General features: G+C 42.0%; 1 protein-coding gene and 1 non-coding gene across 2 annotated transcripts in view; both read right to left on the reverse strand.

Moving 5' to 3' along the window:
* Positions 1 to 3,255: 3,255 nt before the first annotated feature.
* LOC145341472 (transient receptor potential cation channel subfamily V member 6-like) overlaps positions 3,256 to 20,456 on the reverse strand; it is a 47,548-nt gene continuing 30,347 nt past the window's right edge. Inside the window, exons 9-15 of the mRNA XM_080186438.1 lie at positions 16,892 to 16,978; positions 14,517 to 14,593; positions 12,405 to 12,570; positions 7,866 to 7,932; positions 6,140 to 6,408; positions 3,506 to 3,615; positions 3,256 to 3,412 (exon numbers count right to left, since the gene is read on the reverse strand). Of these exons, the coding sequence (XP_080042564.1) occupies positions 3,256 to 3,412; positions 3,506 to 3,615; positions 6,140 to 6,408; positions 7,866 to 7,932; positions 12,405 to 12,570; positions 14,517 to 14,593; positions 16,892 to 16,978 (933 nt within the window). The remainder of the gene's footprint in view (positions 3,413 to 3,505; positions 3,616 to 6,139; positions 6,409 to 7,865; positions 7,933 to 12,404; positions 12,571 to 14,516; positions 14,594 to 16,891; positions 16,979 to 20,456) is intronic.
* Positions 8,626 to 8,712, reverse strand: trnastop-uca (transfer RNA opal suppressor (anticodon UCA)). Its single transcript has one exon. It is a non-coding gene; the product is annotated as a tRNA-Sec (tRNA).

Consider the following 20,456-nt stretch of genomic DNA (forward strand, 5'->3'; position numbering starts at 1 on the left):
GATATAAACCTAACATGTCCAACCTTTCCTCATAAGAAAAACCCACCTATTCCTGGTATTAGTCTGGTAAACTTTCTTTAAACTGCTGCTAACACATTTTCATAGAATTCCTACAGTGCAGAAAGAGGCCATTTGGCCCATTGGGGTTGATCTTATGAAAACAATTCTAAATCCAGAATGAAATGGGAAAGTTTCGGCATGTCCAAGTGTCAATGAACAAATCCTGAAATCCATTTCTTGCCTGCAGGAGGTGAGGCTAAAATCACCAGAAAGCCAGCTGATGGCAGCAATGTGTACAATTGCACATGCGCAAATCTCTGCTCTGAGAGCAACACAAACTTGTTACACAGCTCTGCTGCTGTAGCCAGCCTCCGTGGCCCAGCATCCCTAGCCCCCCATGCTATTGTGGGGCCTCACGGTCATTCACGAGCCCCCCTGGCCAGACCAATCACCCCCCTGCAACTCCCCCCCACTGGACCGATCGCTCCCCTCTCTCCTCCCACTGACTGCAATGCACAGCAGCAGTAGTCTCCTCCTAATCGGCCCACCCCTGGTCTGGTCCTGCCTCCCATGTGCCCCACCCCTCAGGCCCCACCCCATTGGCACTTCTTGGTGTTCAGTGGGTACTGCCAGGCTGTCAGGCTGGCACTGCCCAAGGGCCACTCCCCTCTCCCGAGCTGGGGGACCCTCAATGGCTTCTAGTTCTACCAGCGAGACCATCACGTCTGGTCCCTGTTGATGGAGACCATATGTGATCTTTGCTGGAGAGAACATCTCTCAGTGAGGCCACATAAGCAAGTGAGTCTGGACGATTTAATCTCAGGCTTGTTAGTCACATTGAAATTTAAATTAAAATAAATTTAAAGAACGGGCTCGAGACTCATCCTGTCCATTGGTCGTTGGGGTATAATGTTACCATCGCCTCCATTGGGTTTGCACCAACAGTCCAATAGCATCTTTATAATCCCACCTCCCTATTCCTGTAACCCCACACTTTTACCCCGTTAATCCCCTTAACCTACACATCCTGGGGCACTAAGTACAAATTTAGCATGGCCAATTCACCTAACCTACATATCTTTGGACTGTGGGAGAAAATCAAAGCACCTAGAGGAAAGCCACATAGTCACAAGGAGACCATGCAAACGCTACACTGTCGCCCAAGGCTGGAATTGAACCTGGGTCCCTGGCTTTGTGACACAGCAGTGCTAACCACCTTTCCTTAAGTAAGGAATATTGTCTTGCCTATGTTCTGTACAGCTGCAGCAAAACTCCCTACTGTTATAATCAATTCTCCTCACAATAAACAATAACATTCTGTTAGCATTCCTAATTACTTGCTGAACCTGTACACTAGCCTCTTGTGTTTCATGCACTAGGAAATACAGATTGTTCTGCACCCCAGAGCTCTTCAATCTCTCACTATTTGATAATTTTTAACTCTTCCTGCCAAAATGGACAATTTCATATTTGCACACATTATACTCCATTTACTAAATTTTTGCCCACTTATTTAACCTATGTATTTCTGTTTGTAACCTCCTTATGTTCTCTTCACAATTCACTTTCCTACCTATCTTTGAGTTGTCAGCAAACTCAGCAAACATACCTTCAGCTTCTTCATCCAAATCATTGATATAAATTGTAAAAAGTTGAGTCCCCAGCATTGATCCCTATGGCACATCACTGGTCACATCCAGCCTCCAATCAGAAAATGACCCATTTATGCCAAACATCTGTGCCCTGTTAGCTAGGTAATCTTCAAATATGTTTCCCCTACATTGTGGACTTTTAGTTTCCACAATAACTTTTGATGTGGCACCTTATCAAATGCCTTCTGGAAATCTGAGTGCATCCAGTTGAATCATGCACTCCTACCCACAACCAAACTTGGATGAGATCAGAGAGTTGTGCCCAAATGTTAGTGGATTAAACTGGGTTAATACATTGGTGGCTCTTTTTTTGGTTTCTGGCTTCAAATCTGGCTGACAATAATGAAATAGAGGCCATTCTGCTAATGATAAAAAATCTCACATCAAATGAACTTAGGAAATCTCAATCCTATTTCCGGTGGGTATGCATCACTACTTGATTTAAAATTAGTTGGCTCTAAGTTTGGTGTCAATCACAGAGAGACTGCAGATAGTTACTGTGAAAAATCAAAAATACCTTGGATGTAACAAGATGTTTTCTTCTTAGATAATCTGATGAGGTAAAATGGAAGAAATGTGACTTTGCACCAAACTGTGCTTTGTCTGACCTGTAAGAGTTTCTATCGATATGAGCTTCTCAAAATGGAAATTATTCCAGCATCTTACTACTTAATGAACGCAAGTGTCATTAAATAAATGCAACATTTGAAATTTCTAGAAAATATGTTTGAAGGAGTAATGTGTACCCATTTCAAAGACGTTTAGTACAAAAGGATTGAAAATAAAAATGGATGAAATCAGATAATCTTACAATGTTAAACTTTATTCCATGATGTAAATACACCAATTCCCACATTCTAAGTAGATCAAATCTAGCTTTACTTTTTTGACAAAACAAAACACCTCTAACTGTGAAGCACTATCAAGATTTATACACTATAGGACGAACAAATGGTTTGCTCTTAACAGTAAAAGAAGATTATGTAACAGTTGATTTTAGGGAAACAAATGCAATTAAAATACAAATGTAGTAATTACTGTATTAAAACTTCTTTGAATGAAACAACCCACTGTCACGAGCCCCGCTGATGTTATATGAGAGAGTGTCCCAACTTGAAACACTGGTTCGTAGTGATGTATAGTTTTTTGGATTAATGTGAGGAAACCATGTACAAAAATAATCTCTAATTGTAAAAACACATATCTAAGCAATGATTTTAAAATAACACTTCATTCACTGAGTAGAATGTAGACTATTCCCAAACAAATGGTAAATGCTTACTGCAGCTGGCATGAGAGGAAGCTGCCAGCAGGCTTTTTGTCTGAAAGTGACTGAAAGTACCACTTTACAAATGGTTTAATATGTTTATATCAAAGCCCTCTCTTTATTTTAACAAAAATATCTAATGTAAATTAATTTTCCAGATGTAAAATGAGTGAGAGAATTTAAAATGAGCATGTTAAGTACTTGTATAATCACTTACAATAAATTATAGGTATATATCAGTGTACATTATTATCATTTGAATAGTATTGCATAGTGCAAATAACAAAACGGAGAAAAATATATTTTGAATGGTGATCTCTATGAAGAAAATACTCCCTAAAAAGAAGTGGACTCAGAAGAATCTTTCATGCTTATGATTTTTGCAAGGTTTTTGCGAATTGCATCCCATCCTAGATGGTGTGAATATTTCTGCGCATTCAATGCTGGAACCTGTGCCTTTGCTCCTACTGTCTCCGTAAGAATTTCTTCAACCCTGTAATCAGAAGAATCATTTAGATAAGTGAAATTTGCATTTGAAATGCAAAAAACAAAGTAATAAAATGCTGAATTGTGTTTATTGGATTACCCAATATACCACTTGTCATCATCAAAGCCCAGAGATCTTCCTGGAACCCCTGAGCGAATCTTCAGAAATACTGGCACACGTCGTTCTAGGAGCAGTATAGTGGCTGCAATCTGAAAAAGTTGACCTGGCAATTTAATTTCTAATACTTGAAATGTTTCAATAGGTTCTAGTACAAAGCAAACAAAAGACTTGAAGAATGTGAATGATCCTGATCTTCCATTCAAATCCTCACCGACATGCACACCGTCAATACTACTACATCTCAATATTATTTAAAAGTTAATGGCTCAGATTCTGCTTTCCCTAAGGGCATTAGCGAACTTGATGGGCTTTTACAAAAAAAAATCAACGACAGTTTCACTGTCACCATTGCCAAGATTGGCTTTCAATTCCAGATTTTGTTAATTGACCTCAAATTACACTGGCTGCCATGATGGGATTTGAAGCCATGTCCCCAAACTACCAGCTCTGTCGAAGGGTCATCCAGACTCAACTTAGCTCTATTGTGTCTCCACAGATGCTCATGATGTGGAGATGCTGGCATTGGACTGGGGTAAACACAGTAAGAAGTCTGACAACACCAGGTTAAAGGCCAACCGGTTTATTTGATAGTAAACTCACAAGCTTTCGGGGTTTGCTCCTTCGTCAGGTGAATGGAGAGTTCTGACAGAGCATATAACAGCACAGACAGTTTACAGATTACTGATTAGAATGCGAGTCTTTACAGCTAACCTGCTATTCAAGTCTTAAAGATGCAGACAATGTGAGTGGAAAGAGCATTAGGCATAGGTTAAAGAGATGTGTATTGTGTCCAGACAGTACAGTAAGTGAGGTTTTGCAAACCCAGGCAAGATGGGAATGCCACAGGTTCACATGTCTCTGAGTGAAGAAGTTCTTCCTCATCACAGTCCTGGTAAACTGGTAACCCTTTACTGGTAAACTGTGACCCTTTGTTCTGGACCTCCCCAACATCGGGAACATTCTTCCCGCATCTAGCTTGTCCAGTCCCATCAGGATTTTGAATGTTTCAATGAGATCCCCTTTCATTCTTCTAAATCCCAGCGAATACAAGATTCAATCTTTCTTCATATGTCAATCCTGCCACTCCGAAAATCAGTCCAGTGAAACTTTGCTGGACTCCTTCAATAACAAGAATGTCATTCCTCAGGCTAGGAGACCAAAACGGCACATAATATACAAGATGTGGCCTCACCAAGGCCCTCTATTACTGCAGGAAGACATCCCTATTCCTAGACTCAAATCCTCTTGCTATGAAGGCCAGAATGCCATTAGCTTTCCTCACCGCCTGCTGTACCTGCATGCTAACCTTCAACGACTGTTCCACAATGACACCCAGCTCATGCTGCACTTCTCCTTTTCCTAAACTGCAGCTATTAGATAATAATCTTCCTTCCTGTTTTTGCCACCAAAGTGGATAACCTCACATTTATCCACATTATATTGCATTTGCCAAGTATTTGCCCACTTTGTCAGCCTGTCTAAGTCACCCTACAGCCTCTTAGCATCCTCCTCACAGCACACACTTCCGTCCAGCTTAGCGCCGTCTGCAAATTTGGAGATTTTGCATTCAATTCCTTTGTCCAAATCATTAATGAATATTGTGAATAGTTGGAATCCTAGCACTGAACCTTGCAGTATCCTACTAGTCACTGCCTGCAACTCTGAAAATGACCTGTTTATTCCCACTCTCTGCTTCCAGTCTGCCAACCAGTTCTCTATCCACATCAATACATTACCTCCAATACCATGAGCTTTAATTTTGCTCATGAATCTCTTGTGTGGGATCTTGGTAAAACAGGACATTGTGAAGGCTTTTGAACCTCATGTAAATCTAATTGTAAAACCCCTGCTCCCACTCTAACTGACTACCCAAATCAGTGCACATCAATGACGAAACTTAGCAGCTTCCTGATTGCTGCAACCTAATACTGCAACATGCAATGCATTTATTTGGTGAGTTTCAGAAGAGATTTGATCAAAATATATGTTACAATATTCGTCTGATTTTTCTGCAGTATATTTGAAATGGTTAACCTAAGGTTTGGTCATTAACTCTTAATGAATTAATTACAGACATTTCATGTTCTAACTCTGCAAATCATATTATTTATCTAGTTGGGTAATGATTAAATTTGTCTCTAAACCAGAGTGGACAATTCCATGCCTATTTATTTTCTGTGTAACAAAGATAGATTTTTCCAAGAAGGAAGTTACATTACCTGTTGCAAGTGAAATTCACAGGCAATGTACCAGGAATTTCAGGAGGCGCTCACAGCAGAGGAGAAATCTCCTCATGGGTGAGGACTTGAAAAATCTATTCTAAATTCTGACAGGAATTTATTCATTAACTTTCATTAAAATTGACCAAATTTGACTAATTACTATGTTGACTTTCTTTTATAAAATTAAATATTATAGTAAGTGTTTAACTTACAAAATTGACAAAAAATAGTCACTATTGCAACAGAAATAGGCAAACCCAAATTGTTCCAATCGAGGAAGGGCTGTCAATATTCTCAATCAATTAGATCACTTCCTACATGATTATGTTTGCTGTGTTCTAACATTTCAATTTGCCTAGTTTGTAAACTTAATTCTAAGAACTTAGCTTACCTGCACTTTCCAAAGTTCCTCTCTTTCATATGCAATTCTCCAGTATGTGTCATCCATCATTGCAATCAACAAATTTAACAGCAGAAGGTACACAAAGATCATGTATAGAACATAGCCAGTGTATATGATGCTGGGAGTTGGCCTATCATACGGAACCGGAAGATCAATTAAACCCATCATTAGCTCAACTGTGGTATACATTGTCATTGAAAAGTCCCTGAAATACGGATAATTTTTCAAATCCAGAGTTTGAAACATAACATAAAAAGCTGCAGGATAAAAGCAAAAAAACAAAACCACATGAGATTTGTTTTAAATTAAAATGTCAACAGTGAACACTACCGTGGTCTACCTAAGGCCTATAATAATGCAAATATCTTCATTAACAATGCAGTTTAAACTGCAATTAGAAACTAGTCACATTCATTTACAGGGGGGATATAGCTCAGTATTAGGGTATATAATTTGCATAGAGGTGGGCCTCGGTTCAAATCTCAGCATTGACTTTCAGTGTAGTGGCCATGTAGATTGAATTGTCAAAAGGATTTTATGCACCTGAAATGCTGTAACCGGCAGGGCTACAGACAAAATGCTGGAATGTATGATTAGGCTTGGTGGCTTGTTTTTCAGCCAGTGCAGGCACGATAGGCAAGTGGCTTCTTGCCAAGCCATGATTCTATGACAGAGGGCAAGAATTTTGTGGAAATTGGCAAAGGCTGATGTTGGGTGGGAAAAGTGTTGTTGAAGCTACCAACAGCACCTCTGCTTTCTCTGCTGTATAATCCCAATACATAGAAAGAAAATGACGTATCGCTGGTGGAACAGCCTCTGATTCACCCATTGCAACAGCAACTTAGTCTCTTGAGGATTGGGCCACCATTTTTAAAGACTGCTCCAGCACTAAGGAGTTCATCCTGGATGACACCCTCTCCTCCTCCACTGCACCTCTCCCCCCCTCTCCCACTCCCCGAGCACTGCCAGGAGATAGTGCCAGGGGGCAGTGCCAGGACATGAGCCTTTCCACCCTCCCCCCCGCCCCCACCCCACCCCACCCTGAGCACTGCATTCACCTGAGCTGCCCAGGAGGTTTGCTCACCAGGTACATGCCTTGGGAGACCAGATTTCACTCCATTCTGTTATCACACCAATGTGAATGTATTTCCTGATGGGGGTGGAGTTGGTTCAGGCATAAGGGGCCTGATAATGATATCTAAATGAATGCAAATTATGTTCCCGACACTGAACACTGGGAAATCTGCCTGGTCACTGAAAATGGGAGGGAAAAATCACATTACACGTTTGCGCAACGTAAAATGTGCTTTGACTATTCTCATGATATTTTCCACTCCCATCGACAAACCTGTCAGATGTCAATGGGAGCAGAAAATCCCGACCAGGGACTTTAATCAGGACCACCTTTTCTAATTCTGTGAACCGGTTTCAAATCAAAAGGAATTCATTTATTTAGCAGCAACTAAGCAATGTCATTCCATGTCCATCATGGAATCTTGTAACTAAACTTTTGAATGAAATCAAACTATGTGGGGCATGGTAAAACATAGAAACGTTGAAGATAGGAGCAGGAGGAGGTCATTTGGCCCTTCGAGCCTGCTCTGCCATTCATTTGTCTTTTCAATTACATGACACAAATGTTCAGTTTTAAACTTGAGTTGTATTCATTTTAAGCAGCAACCTACAATTATTTTTATCAGCTTGAGAGACATACCAGAAGTGAATCCAGTGATACAGATAAGAACCAGGCAGCACCATTGCATAAAATCACCAAAGATTATCTGAAAGGAAATAACAATCCACAAACATAAGACTTTGAGAGTCACAGCATTTCACAAATTATTTAGCTTTGGTTTTGAATAAATAACTTAAAGCCTAAATAGAATTTTCTAAAAATATGTAAGTAGGAACTTTGTTGAATTTTAACCTGAATCTGACATGACCAGTGACAGCACTGGAGGAAATGTTATCTACAAATATATCACACTTTATTTATTTTCCCTTACTTCTGTCTCGCCCTATACACTCCACATAACAAGCCTTCTTCATCTTATATCTTCACCTTCTCTCAAATCTCACTTCTTTCATTCCTGCCTCTCTCTTTTACTTTAAGTTCTGGAAATGTAGACACGTCCTTGCCATTTCATGAAGTGGTGGCCAATCTTCCTGAAGATGCACTGCCGCTTGGTCTGACTGGGACAAATAGCAGGTCAAAGACTGGCACCACGTGTACTTTGGCCTCTTTTAAGGTAGAACTTTTCCCAGTTTAAGGGTGATCAAGTGATTGAATGGAGCTACCCGAAACCCAGCCAGCGCCGACAATGAAATTGTCACTGAGCAGACAGTAAAACAAGACTCCACTGACCCGGGTAAGCACTTTTGGCCAGCACAGGGATTGAACCCATGACTTTGGCATTATTAGCACTACGCTCTAACCATCTGAGCCAACTGGCCCATGGCAAAAAGAGCAGCTGCGGCTGAAAGGTGGAATTGAACCACTCTGTCGCTAGACAGCTACAGATTTGAAGACTGCACCCCAGACCACTGAGGGTCATCCAGGCCAAAATGAAGTTTACAAACTACTTTTAAAATTGACATTGAGCCAGTCAGGAGTCAAACCTAGAATCTTCTGATCTGTAGTCAGATGCATTACCTATTGTGCCACTAGCCCACATAGCCCACGTGTACTTTGGAAGCTAGGCTAATCGATGGATCTTCACGTAGTGAATCACCAAATGAAAATGTGCAGGAGCCCCAGTCCAGGGAAAGGAGATGCCACAGAAATCAGCTTCCTTCCAGGTTGAGATCTTTCATAAATATTGCTGCAATGGGTTTAGATGCTGACATCAAGAACCCAGGCTACTGAAGAAGGCTGATGTGCATACATCAGGTGTTACTAGGTACACTGGACAGCTCAATAGTGAGCTTGTGCACAATAGCTGTCCAGTTACACCTGCGTCAAATCTTTCTGCAGAACATGAGACCATCCCTTACAACATGGACTGAGTAGTCAGCTCTACAAAGACAACAGCAGTGCCCACCATGATTAACCCTCTGCTGACAACTCTGACAAGATCATATCCTATTGCTCATCCACTATTTCCCCTTGGTGACATTACTCACACATATGACATCCAGATATACTTCTCCACCCCCGGCTCCCAATTCCTTCAAAGCTTTTGCCTTGCGTCCCTGCTTGTCTAACATCCACTTCTGGGTGAAACAAACTTTCCCCTGGTTACTTGATTGAGTGTTTTGAAGAGGTGACAAAGATAATTAATGAGGGAAGGGTTGTGGATGTAACTTACATGGATGGGATTCTCCCAAAAAAAATCAAAATCCCCAATTCATGAGAAAACTGGAATAAATGCTGCTGGTTTTTTAAGTGTGATTTTCATATTGAATCTCCAGCATTTTGAGCATTGCAGAGGAATTTCAACTAAAAATCTGTGGGTGGGGCCTATTCCCGCTGGGGAGGCCAGCAGCATAGCGCTGAATGGGCCACTGTCCATGCGCCGACCCATCAGCACAGAGATTGGTGCATATGTACTGGCCTCCCCATCACCGGCCTCCAAATCTGCTCCATGACTCTGCATCGCTGCCCCTCCAATACTCCTGTCCCCTGATCATTGGCATTCCGGATCTCTCCAGGTCAGCCCTGATATCCTCAACCTCAGTTAGACCTGATCTCCCCAACCCTCCACCTGGCCAGCCCCAACATCCTGATCCCTGACCACCTGACAGCTCCAACTCCCCTATTAGCCCCTGACCCCCCTGACCACACCCCCCCAACCCGTGGCCCCCCCCCCTTGCAGATGGCCTGTCCTCCTTCCCTCTGCCACTAATCTCGTGCCGAGTGGAACAGAACCTCCCACCCCCACCAATTGCTCCCCATTGGCCCTATCCCCAGTAGGCCCCACCCCCTCTGGCTTTGCCTCCTTGGCACAGCCCATTGGGCATCTTCAAGTTTCCCCTTGTACAGTGCCAGGGGGTCAGGCTGGTACAGCCAGGTTGGTACTGTCCAGGGGACAGCCCCCTTACTCCAACATCTTGTGGGGAAATCCATGGCTTCTGTTCCCTCCAGCGGTGTTGGGCCATCTGTTACCTGTTCATAGGAAGCAACAGTAAACCCTGCTGGAGAGAACCACTCCTGGCAGATGGGAGGGTGGGATCACTAGTGGGCTGTAAAAGTTAATCCCTGGCCTGTTAATCATATCCAAATGAGAATTTAATTATTGAAATCAGCTCTGTGCTGATTTCCGATGTGAAGCTGATGAAGCTCAAAATCTTAGCCGCAGAGGCATGCAGAGATCCAGGCACCCAGCAGGAAGCAACATAGCAGGCTGGGAGAATAGCTCCCATGAACTTTAGTAAGGTATTTGACAAGGTCCCACATGACAGATGTGTACAAACTCTAAAATTAATTGGGATTTGTGGTGAGCTGACTAGATGGATATAGAAATACCTTGGCTATAAAAGACAGAGAGTATCAGTGGAAGGGTGTTTGTCAGAATGGAGATCTGTAGCTAGTGGTCTTCACAGGGATCAGTGCTGGGATCATTGTTGTGTGTAGTATATATAAATGATCTGAGGAAAAAGTGGGTGGTCTGATTAGTAAGTTTGCAGATGACACAAAGATTGGTGGAGTTGCTGATGGCACCAGAGATTGTCAGAGGATACAACAGGATCTAGATAGATCAGAGACTTGGTTACAGAAATGTCAGATAGAGTTTAATCTGGACAAAAACGAGGTGATGTTTTTGGAGGATCAAATTTAGTGAATTATACTGTGTATGGCAGAATCCTTTGGAACACTAACATATAGAGGGATCTGGGTTTGCAGGTCCACATTTCCCTAAAAGTTGCAAAACAGATGACTGAGGTGATTAAGAAAGCATATGGCATGCTTACCTTCATCAGCTGAGGCATTAAGTACAAGACTGGGAAATCATGTTGTAGTTATATAAAACTTTTGTTAGGCCGCATTTGGAGTATTGCGAGCATTTCTGGTCACCATACTACCAAAAGAACATGGAAAGTTTGGAGTGAATGCAAAGAAATTTCACCAGAATGTTGCCTGGTCTTGAGGGTGTTTATCTATAAGGACAGGTTGAATAAACTAGGATTGTTTTCATTGGAAAGATGGAGGCTGAGGGGAGAGCTAATCAAGGTCTACAAAATTATGAGAGGCATAGACAAGGCACATAGTCAGAGGCTTTTCCCAAGTGTGAAAGCGTCAATTATAAAGGGGCACAGGTTCAAGGCGAGGGGAGCAAAGTTTAGGGGAGATGTGCAGAGAAGTTTTTCACACAGGGAGTGGTTGGTGCCTGGAGTGTGCTGCCAGAAGAGGTGGTGGAAGCAGACATATTAGCAACATTAAAGAGACATCTGGATGGATACATGAATAGGGAGGGAGTAGAGGGATACGGGCTGAGTAAAAGCGGAAATTCTTTTTTAGTTTAGTTGAGGCATCTTCATCGACACAGGCGTGGGAGGGCTGAAGGGCCTGTTCCTGGCACTGTACTTTTCATTGTTCTTTGTTCCTTTCTTTGTAAACATTGAGAGCTACTGCCACAATCTCTGTTTGCAAACTCCCAATTCCAGCCCCTGCTAGCCCTGGCCTCAGGTTGAAGTCATTGATCACACTCAACATCTGGTTTAAACCCAACTTCAATCCAAAGCCTTCCCATCACTAAGTCTGCCTACTTGCTCTTCTGAAACATATGCCAAGCTTTTACCTTGCCACAGACAACCGACTACTGAAAACCTCATCCGTACTTTGTCATTTCTGTTTCAACTATTCCAATACTTCCTGGCTGATGTCCCACCCTCCTGAAACTTCAGCCCACCTAAAAGTGCATCTCAACCCACACCAGGTACAATTCACTCACTACCACTATGCTTGCTGACCTACTTTACAACATGTTTCTATATTAAAGATCCTGTTATAAATGCAACTTGTTGTTCTTTAAATCTTATTGAAATTATATTTACTGCTTAAACTCCCCAAACTGTCAGTGTTAATTGAGAAGGCAAGGAATTAATGCCAAAATTCACTGGGTGTGTAACAACATATCTGAGTTTGATAATAATGGCTTTGATGGGAGAGAGAATTAATTGAAAGTACAATAGGAGTGAAATGTTCAGGGTGACCCATCAGTGAAAAATCAATTTGTTGGTAGCCAGAGACAATGTTTTCAATGTATTCTAAACTATTTTCACCATTATTAAATAAAACAAATAGTCATCCTACCTTTTGAATCATAATGGAAAACTGACCAAGCATTTTAAAACCTCTCGCAAAATAGATGGTGTTGCACCACCCAATGATCAGCGCCAAGGAGATTGGAACTGCTTCTTCAACATTACCAAGGATTCTCATGATAACTGCCACAGCAATCAAAAGAGAGTAACAGACCCTGGAACAGGAGGAAAACATAGAAAGCTCACGACGTATAAAAGTTAAGCCTGTATGGAAGTGAATAAACTAGCTATTTTAAATGGATGTGTCTGCATGGGTTTCTTCCAGGTGCTCAGTTTCCTCCCACAATCCATAGATGTACAGCATGGATTGGCCATGCTAAACTGCACTTTAGTGCCCAAAGATATGTAGGTTAGGTGAATTAGCCATGGTAAATGTGCAGGGTTACGGGGATAGGGTGGAGGGGAGGGCCTGAGTTGGATGCTCCTTTGGAGAGTCAGAGTTGATGAGCCAAACAGCCTCTTTAGGTATTCTACAGTCCTATGACTTCCTGGCGCCCACTTTTCTGCAAGGTATCATTGCAGCACCTGAGATAATGTGGGACTATTCCCTCCCCCTTCCCCACACTGGATGTAAGGCCAGCACTTTGAGAAATGATGTCTAGGTGATTTTAACAAATCAACAGTTTGGAATAGCTTTGTGTAATGCTTCTCCAACTTGAAACTGCCCTCCAACAATATTCAAAACTCCTTGCTAAGAACACGTCTCCAGAGTCCTTCACTGCAGTGATGGGAATCATGGAAATGAGGTCCGAAAACTGTTTCCACTGCAGGTATTGGCTCTTCCAACTTCTCTCTGAGCTCTGCAAAACACAGCCGTTCCCTTTCCTATGCAGAATAAAATATGCAGAGCCGAAAGAAGGAGAGGGGCTTCTGCATTGTGGGTCCTGTAACCATTCTTCTTTCACCCATGTCTATTCGGGCATGATAATTCTGGTAGAATTACTATGCCGGAATTACCTGCAATTGTCCTGCTAAGTAGCCATCTCCCTACATTACTTCAAAGCATATACATTAGGAATATTTGATTTTTTGTGAAATGCTTTGAAATGTCCTGAGATTAGAAGAGGTGTTACAAAATGTGAGCCTTCTCTTCTTCCTATTGTGAAATTGATGAATTATACAACCACTGGATGCACACTTTAATACATTTCCCTATGAATATAATGTATTATCTCCATATTAGTAAACTCTCAGGAGGAGATCATGCATCCCATCAGATTTTTCTATCCACTGATGTAGGACATAGTATATATTTGGTGACCAATTCAGTGCTGCCCACCTGGTTATGAAAGTTAAAATCATCCCCGTTTTGTTTTTAAATATTGTAGCTGAATGATATAATGGAAGAAAATAACTCGATTTTATCAATTGGCTCTCATTAACTTTTTGTATGAATGTATCTCCTTTTCTTTCTCCCATCAGCAAGACAGCTGTTCAGATTTTCCACTCAAGCTACATCATTTCACTGGTGCATCTTTAATGGAACTGCCTCCACATTTACATTCTCTGCAGAGAAGTGGCACCGAACATGCATGTACATCCAAACATGGGCCACTTATGATAATGAGATGTATGTGGTGAGAGTATGGCAAACAATGTATTTTTCTGGCATCTGTAGCTTATCAATGCTAGATAACAGAAATGCATCTGTATCCCTGACACAGTATTGCTGTGAACAGTAGAAGGAAACTATCTCCAAAGGGAGTTAACTGCAGGACAACTGATTTAACATCCCAATCTTGCAATGTGAAATAATGTTAAACATATTGCCCCTGCTATTTCATTGCCTGGTTCACATCCTTGTGGACAAGCAGAGACTCTGTGTTGTGGCTAAGTGGAAGATAAAGGCCATAAATGTGCAGGAAGTAGACTCCACACTTAACATACCAATAACTTAATTAACAAAAGTAAAGAAAAATCTATTCCAGCATCACTGAGAACCTACTCTTTGTAAATTATAAATGCAGCATTGAATAATACATCATTACCTAATCAATTTTACCAATGTGTTAATTATTCACCTTCTCTAATTAGATTGCAGTATACTGTCCAGAATGATCCATTTAGAAAAAAAATGACAACAGCAGTAGATTATACTTACAAGAGCAATGGGAAAGGCCCTCCTATTGATGTATTCCCTAAATAATTTCTTGGACCAATCCTGTACAGATAAGGAATCTAGAAATGAAGATAAATATTGAAAATTGTGACTATCAAATGCCATATATAGGTAAACAAATGAAGGAGAGTAGCTATTGCTAAAATGAGTTTACTTCATGGGTTCTTGATTCTATCTTCATAGACTCCTACAGTGCAGAAGGAGGCCATTCGGCCCATTGAGTCTGCACCAACCACAATCCCACCGAGGTCCTACCCTATAACCCCATGCATTTACCCCAGCTGCTCCTCCTGACATTAAGAGGCAATTTTAACATGGCCAATCCACCTAACCCACACATCTTTGGACTGTGGGAGGAAATTGGAGCATCCGGAGGTAACTCACACAGATATGGGGAGAATGTGCAAACTCCACACAGACAGTGACCTGAGGCGGGAGTTGAACCCAGATCCCTGGCGCTGTACGCCACTGTGCCGCCCTGAATACTCAATAAAGAAACTAGATCATTCCCCATGCATCATTTGTTTACTTCATCTAACTTGAATAGTTTTAACCTTTTTTTAAATCCAAGGAAAGTCAAATATCATTTTCATTTTTGGGGGGCATTTTTCACAGATTAATGAATCACATACATTCTCAGTATTCCATGGATCTTCCTGTCTGTGTCTGCTATAATGACTGCAGATGAACGGGTTTCATTATAATAGCGCTCTGCTGATCGCTTGACAGCATGCAAAGTTGCCATTAGCCACCATTGTAGATGGTAAGCTTGATCTTGAAGGAGTATTTCAAGGACCTGATTTTGTAAGTCAAAGAATGCTAGGATGGTGGTCAGTCTTAAGACAAAAGAATTATGGTTGCACCCAGGGAGGCAAATGTTGACTTTTGTGGTGTGGTGGTGCTATTGGTCAAAAATGAGATGAACAGAGAATCGAATCTTTAACTATTGATCTGCAAGATAGTAAGGATCATAAAAATATGTGTAAGTGATAATTCTTTGGACCTTGGGAACCTTGCCACTTTATAAAATCAGACTTCGCTGCCATATCATCACTTGTCCATAGGGAAGTGAATGAAACAACATGGTCTAGTAACAATATATATGATGCTTACTTCAAGATGCCCAAGTTAAGTGATTTGGCTAATATTACAAATGTCTTCAATGCAGCCTGGAAAGGTGCTGCACAGTTGTTGGGGACAGTTGTGACTTCCACATCCACTGGCCTTTTTTTCCTTCCAAAGTGGATAGATTTCAATTTTTATAAATCTATCGAAAAACTCAAATATCCTTTTCCTTATTGACTTCTTTTGGGAGTCAGTTAGCTCAGTTGGCTGGACGGCTGGTTAGTGATGCCAAGTGTCTGAAATAGCCCAGGTTTAATTTCTGTACCAACTGAGGTTATTCATGAAGGCCTGCCTTCTCAACCTTGCCTCTTGTCTGATGTATGGTGATTCATCAGTTAAATCACCACCAGTCAACTTTCCCCCTTAAAGGGGAGAACAGCCTATGGTCATCTGGGATTACGGTGACTTTACCTTTACTTCTTTTGTGGAGCATCACCTCTGAAAGTTTTATTTTTAGGACAGCAAGAAGTAAGAGTCTCTGCCGAATTTTATGACCTTGCTCGGGTGAGGCTCATAAAATCCTGCCCAAGGCCAACAGAGAATTCTGTTCTGCAAGCCTTGCCAACCCCAGAATTGATTCCGGGACGGGTGCAGTAGTAAAATTCTGGCCTCTTAGTCTGGACATTTTGGTGTAGGGACATCAATGTTTATGTGCAATGCACCCAGATAACTCTGAAGCCTGACTGTGTAAGTTCTGGCTGAAGTACTTTTGATGCTGGATTCCTAGAATCAGTTTCGTCAATATCATTAACTGTTAACAAGCTTTATTATAGATTGAGTCTGGGAATTCATCATGAAAAGATTCACAACTGTGAATGAACATATTACCATTCTATTGCACAAGGCATTGGACTTCCAAGATTACTTCTTCACTAGTGATTAATATCTTACCTTATAGACAAATTAAACGTTGTTCTCTCAAACCTTTGAAGAAACAACTTTTTGGAGAATGCCACCCAGCAGAGCTTATGAATCATGGCAACCTTCAGCTCCATTAGCTCTTCTGTAAATGGCACCATTTTCAGGCTTGGAAAGCAACCTTGGTATCCAAGACTGGGTAATTAATTATTGTGGGAAAAATGTTACTGCTCTGCCTTCTCCAGATTTCTCTTCACAGACAGCTGGCAAGGGTGAGTAGTTAAAGAATTTCTAGCACAGCCGCTCCTCTCTCCACATGTAAAGCAGAAGTGCATTGTGCATTGAGTTTTACACGACAAAGATCTGAGACTTACCTCACTGATGAGTATCACCAGTGCTCCAATGATGGTTATCAGTTCACCCACAAGTCGCAGGTAATCTTCCTTTGTTTGATAGGATTCCTAAATTAAGTATGTAATACAGAGATGACTGTTAACACAAACATAATGCATTTATCACAAACAAAGGTACAGAAAAACTATTAGTTCTGTATTCCATTTATTCGTAAAACTAGAAGTTTGATCTCCTGCAAAGGGGACCAAAAACAGGTGCAGAGATAGCAAAATATGGTTAACCTGGTGCACCGATCACAATGCAGGAAGCACACCAACCTGGCACAGATGTTGCATCCACCGTTCACCCTTGACCTTCAAATTACAGATTGCTTCCTGAACATCTTAGGGGAATATCTCCTCCTGTTGAGATCCCACCCCCACCCCACCTTCTCCTGTATCTTCCAACAGCTTCTCTCGCTCTGTATGACCACTGGTTCATTCTTCAATTCATGTTGTATTCTAAGAGAATGCCCCATGCGAGGGGAGGACTTGTTTGTGCAGAAACATTAAAATCAGCATAAAATCATTACACATTTGCATGTGGACTTTTGCAACTTTAAACATAAAATTTACATTTCACTAAACATGATCTGCCTGCTCTGAATACCTTTATTTGCATGATCACTGTAAAGACCTGCATGGTGTCAGATGCAAATTGTCCCACAGTTTACCCCTTTCAGTGAAAGGGGCTAGGACAATAAGTAGGGTCTGCCTGGCAGTAGCAGTTGTCTGTTAATGTGCTTTTAAAAAAAAAAATAATTACTGTAGCAGGAAGAACCTGCAGGAAGAGAGGGAATGGGTGACCACCAGAAAGTCTAGGAAATACCGGAGTCCTCTGTGTCTGTCTCACTTGTGGACGAGTTTTCCATTTTGGATGCCCACACACTATCCTTTGGGAGAAGTGGTGAAAGGATTACTGAGCTGATTATCAGCCCATTGAATCACATTCTGAATGCTCTTAATAGTACTTTTGTATTCACAAAAAAGGGGTCAATGTTGGAGTTAATGAGGAGTGGGATTAACACAGGGAGAGAGGAAGTATGAAGGGGATAAGCAACCTTGAAAGTGGATAAATCATCGGAATCATAGAATCATAAGATCCCTGCAGTGTAGTGGGAAACCATTCGGTCCATTGAGACTGCACCATCAACAATCCCACGCAGGCCTTATCCCCATTATCCCACATATTGACCCTGCTAGTCCCCCGACACTAAGGGAGAATTTAACATGGCCAATCAACCTAACTCACGTGGCTTTGGAACGTGGGAAGAAAGGGGAGCACCTGGAGAAAAACCGTGCAGACATGGGGAGAATGTTCAAACTCCACATAGATAATCACTTAGAAAGGCAAGGATGAATCAAGGACAGTCAGCAGGGATTTGTTAAGGGAAGGTTGTGTCTGACTAATTTGATTGAAATTTTTGAGGAGATAACAAGGAGGATTAATGAGGGTAACACGGTTGATGTGGGTGTATGTGGATTTTAGTAGGCTGTTGACAAGGTCCCATGTGGAAAACTGGTTAAAAAAATAAAATCCCATGGGATCCAGGGGAGTACAGAAAGCTGGATACAAAATTGGTTCAGTGGTAGGAAACAAAGTGTGCTTATGGGACCGGAAAAGTTTATGGGTGCTTTTGTAATTGGAAGTCTGTTGCCAGTGGGGTTCTGCAGGGCTCAGTACTTGGTCCTCTGCTTTTTATGTATACATTAATGATTTGGGCATAATGAAGAGAATTGATCAAGATGTTTGCAGATGACAGCAAGACTGGCTGCACAGTAGATAGCAAGGAGTATTGTTGTTGACTGCCGTTTGATACCGTTGGCTGATTAGCTGGACAGAAAAATGGCAAATGGCGTTCAACCCAAAGAAGTACGAGTGATGCGTTTGGGCAAAGGGTTGCACAATATGTGGGAGGATACGTAACAGGTGCAAAGAAACTGAGGGACCTTTGAGTGAATGTCCAAACATCCCTGAAGGTACCAGGACAGGTTGATAATTGTTAGATAGACATATAGAGGGCGGATTTTTATGGCTCATCAATATAGAATCATAGAATCCCTACAATGCAAAAGGAGGCCATTTGGCCCATTGACTCTGCACCAACCACAATCCCACCCAGGCTCTATCCCCATAACCCTATGCATTTATCCTACCTAGTTCTCCTGACACTAAGGGACAATTTAGCACGGCCAATCCACCTAACCTGCAGATCGTTGGACAGTGGGAGGAAACCGGAGCACCCGGAGGAAACCCACACAGACACGGGGTGAACATACAAACTCCACACAGACAGGGACCCAAGCCAGGAATCGGGACTCTGGCACTGTGAGGCAACAATGCTACCATGCTGTCCATTTTTGGGAAAGAGTGGGGCTGGAAAATATGGTGAGCCATTCAAAATCCATTGATTTTGACAGGGGTGGAAAATCTCACTGGCACAATATTGCACCCGGAATCCTTTCATTTATTAGTCAAGGTGTAGAATATAAAAACATGGAGGTTATGCAGCAACTATGTAAAACATTAGTTAGAACATATCTTGAGCACTGTGCGCAGTTCTAGTCACCTCATTACAGAAAGGATATATTTGCTTAGATAGGGTACAGAAGAGATTTACAAAGGATCTTGCCGGGACTGGAAATTTGCAGCTGTGAGGAAAGATAGGATTGGCTGGGGTTGTTCTCCTTGGAACAGAGGAGGCTGAGGGGGGATTTGATTGAGGTGTAAAAAGTTGTGAGGGGCCTGGAACTCACTGCCTGAAAGGGTAGTAGAGGCAGAAGCCCTGACCTCATTTAACTGGGGTCTGGATATGCAGCTCCAGTGCAGGGCTATGGGCAAAATGCTGCAATGTGGGATTAGGCTGGATAGCTCGGTTTTCAGGTGGCACAGACACAGTGAGCCGTGGTCTCTTTCAGCATTGTACAGTATGCTCCATGGACGCCATTTTGAAAATCTAATGCCCCCCTCAATGCCCTGAATAGTGTCTCTGATATTCCCAATTACGTGCCTGTAGAAAACTGAGCTGATGTTCAGGAATAATGCTGTATTGGACAAGCCTTTCCATTGGGAATGTCAATTCATTCTACTGTGTACCGGCAATATTGTCCTGGAAATATATTTAATTATTTCATTTTGAAAACAGTGGGCTGGATTTTGACAGGGCTGCGGTACCAATGACAATGGGCCAGGAAGCTGGGGACAAGCCCAACTTGGCTGCTTTGGGAGCCGCTCTTTTTGCAGCAGGTGAGTTTCCATTGATACTCTTGTCTCTTTTTAAAGTATGAGAGCACGTCTCCATGAACTGGTGAAGTTGAGCAGAGAGAAAAGGAGAGATCCACAAATGGACTAATCCACCTTCTCCAAAGTGGGGTCTAGTGGACGTTCTAGTCCTGCCCCAGCAGTGATCGCAGCCACTGCTGGATTAGCGGACTAATGATTAACTACCTACCTAACTTACTATTGTATGTAGTGGGACAATGCAAGGATATCTCTAGGTATTACCTACCCAGGTGGATGGAGGGCAATGTAGATCAGGTGGGGCTG

The sequence above is a fragment of the Carcharhinus amblyrhynchos genome, chromosome 3 (genome assembly GCF_965287045.1).
Source record: "Carcharhinus amblyrhynchos chromosome 3, sCarAmb.v2.hapA, whole genome shotgun sequence".
Taxonomy (NCBI): Eukaryota; Metazoa; Chordata; class Chondrichthyes; order Carcharhiniformes; family Carcharhinidae; genus Carcharhinus; species Carcharhinus amblyrhynchos.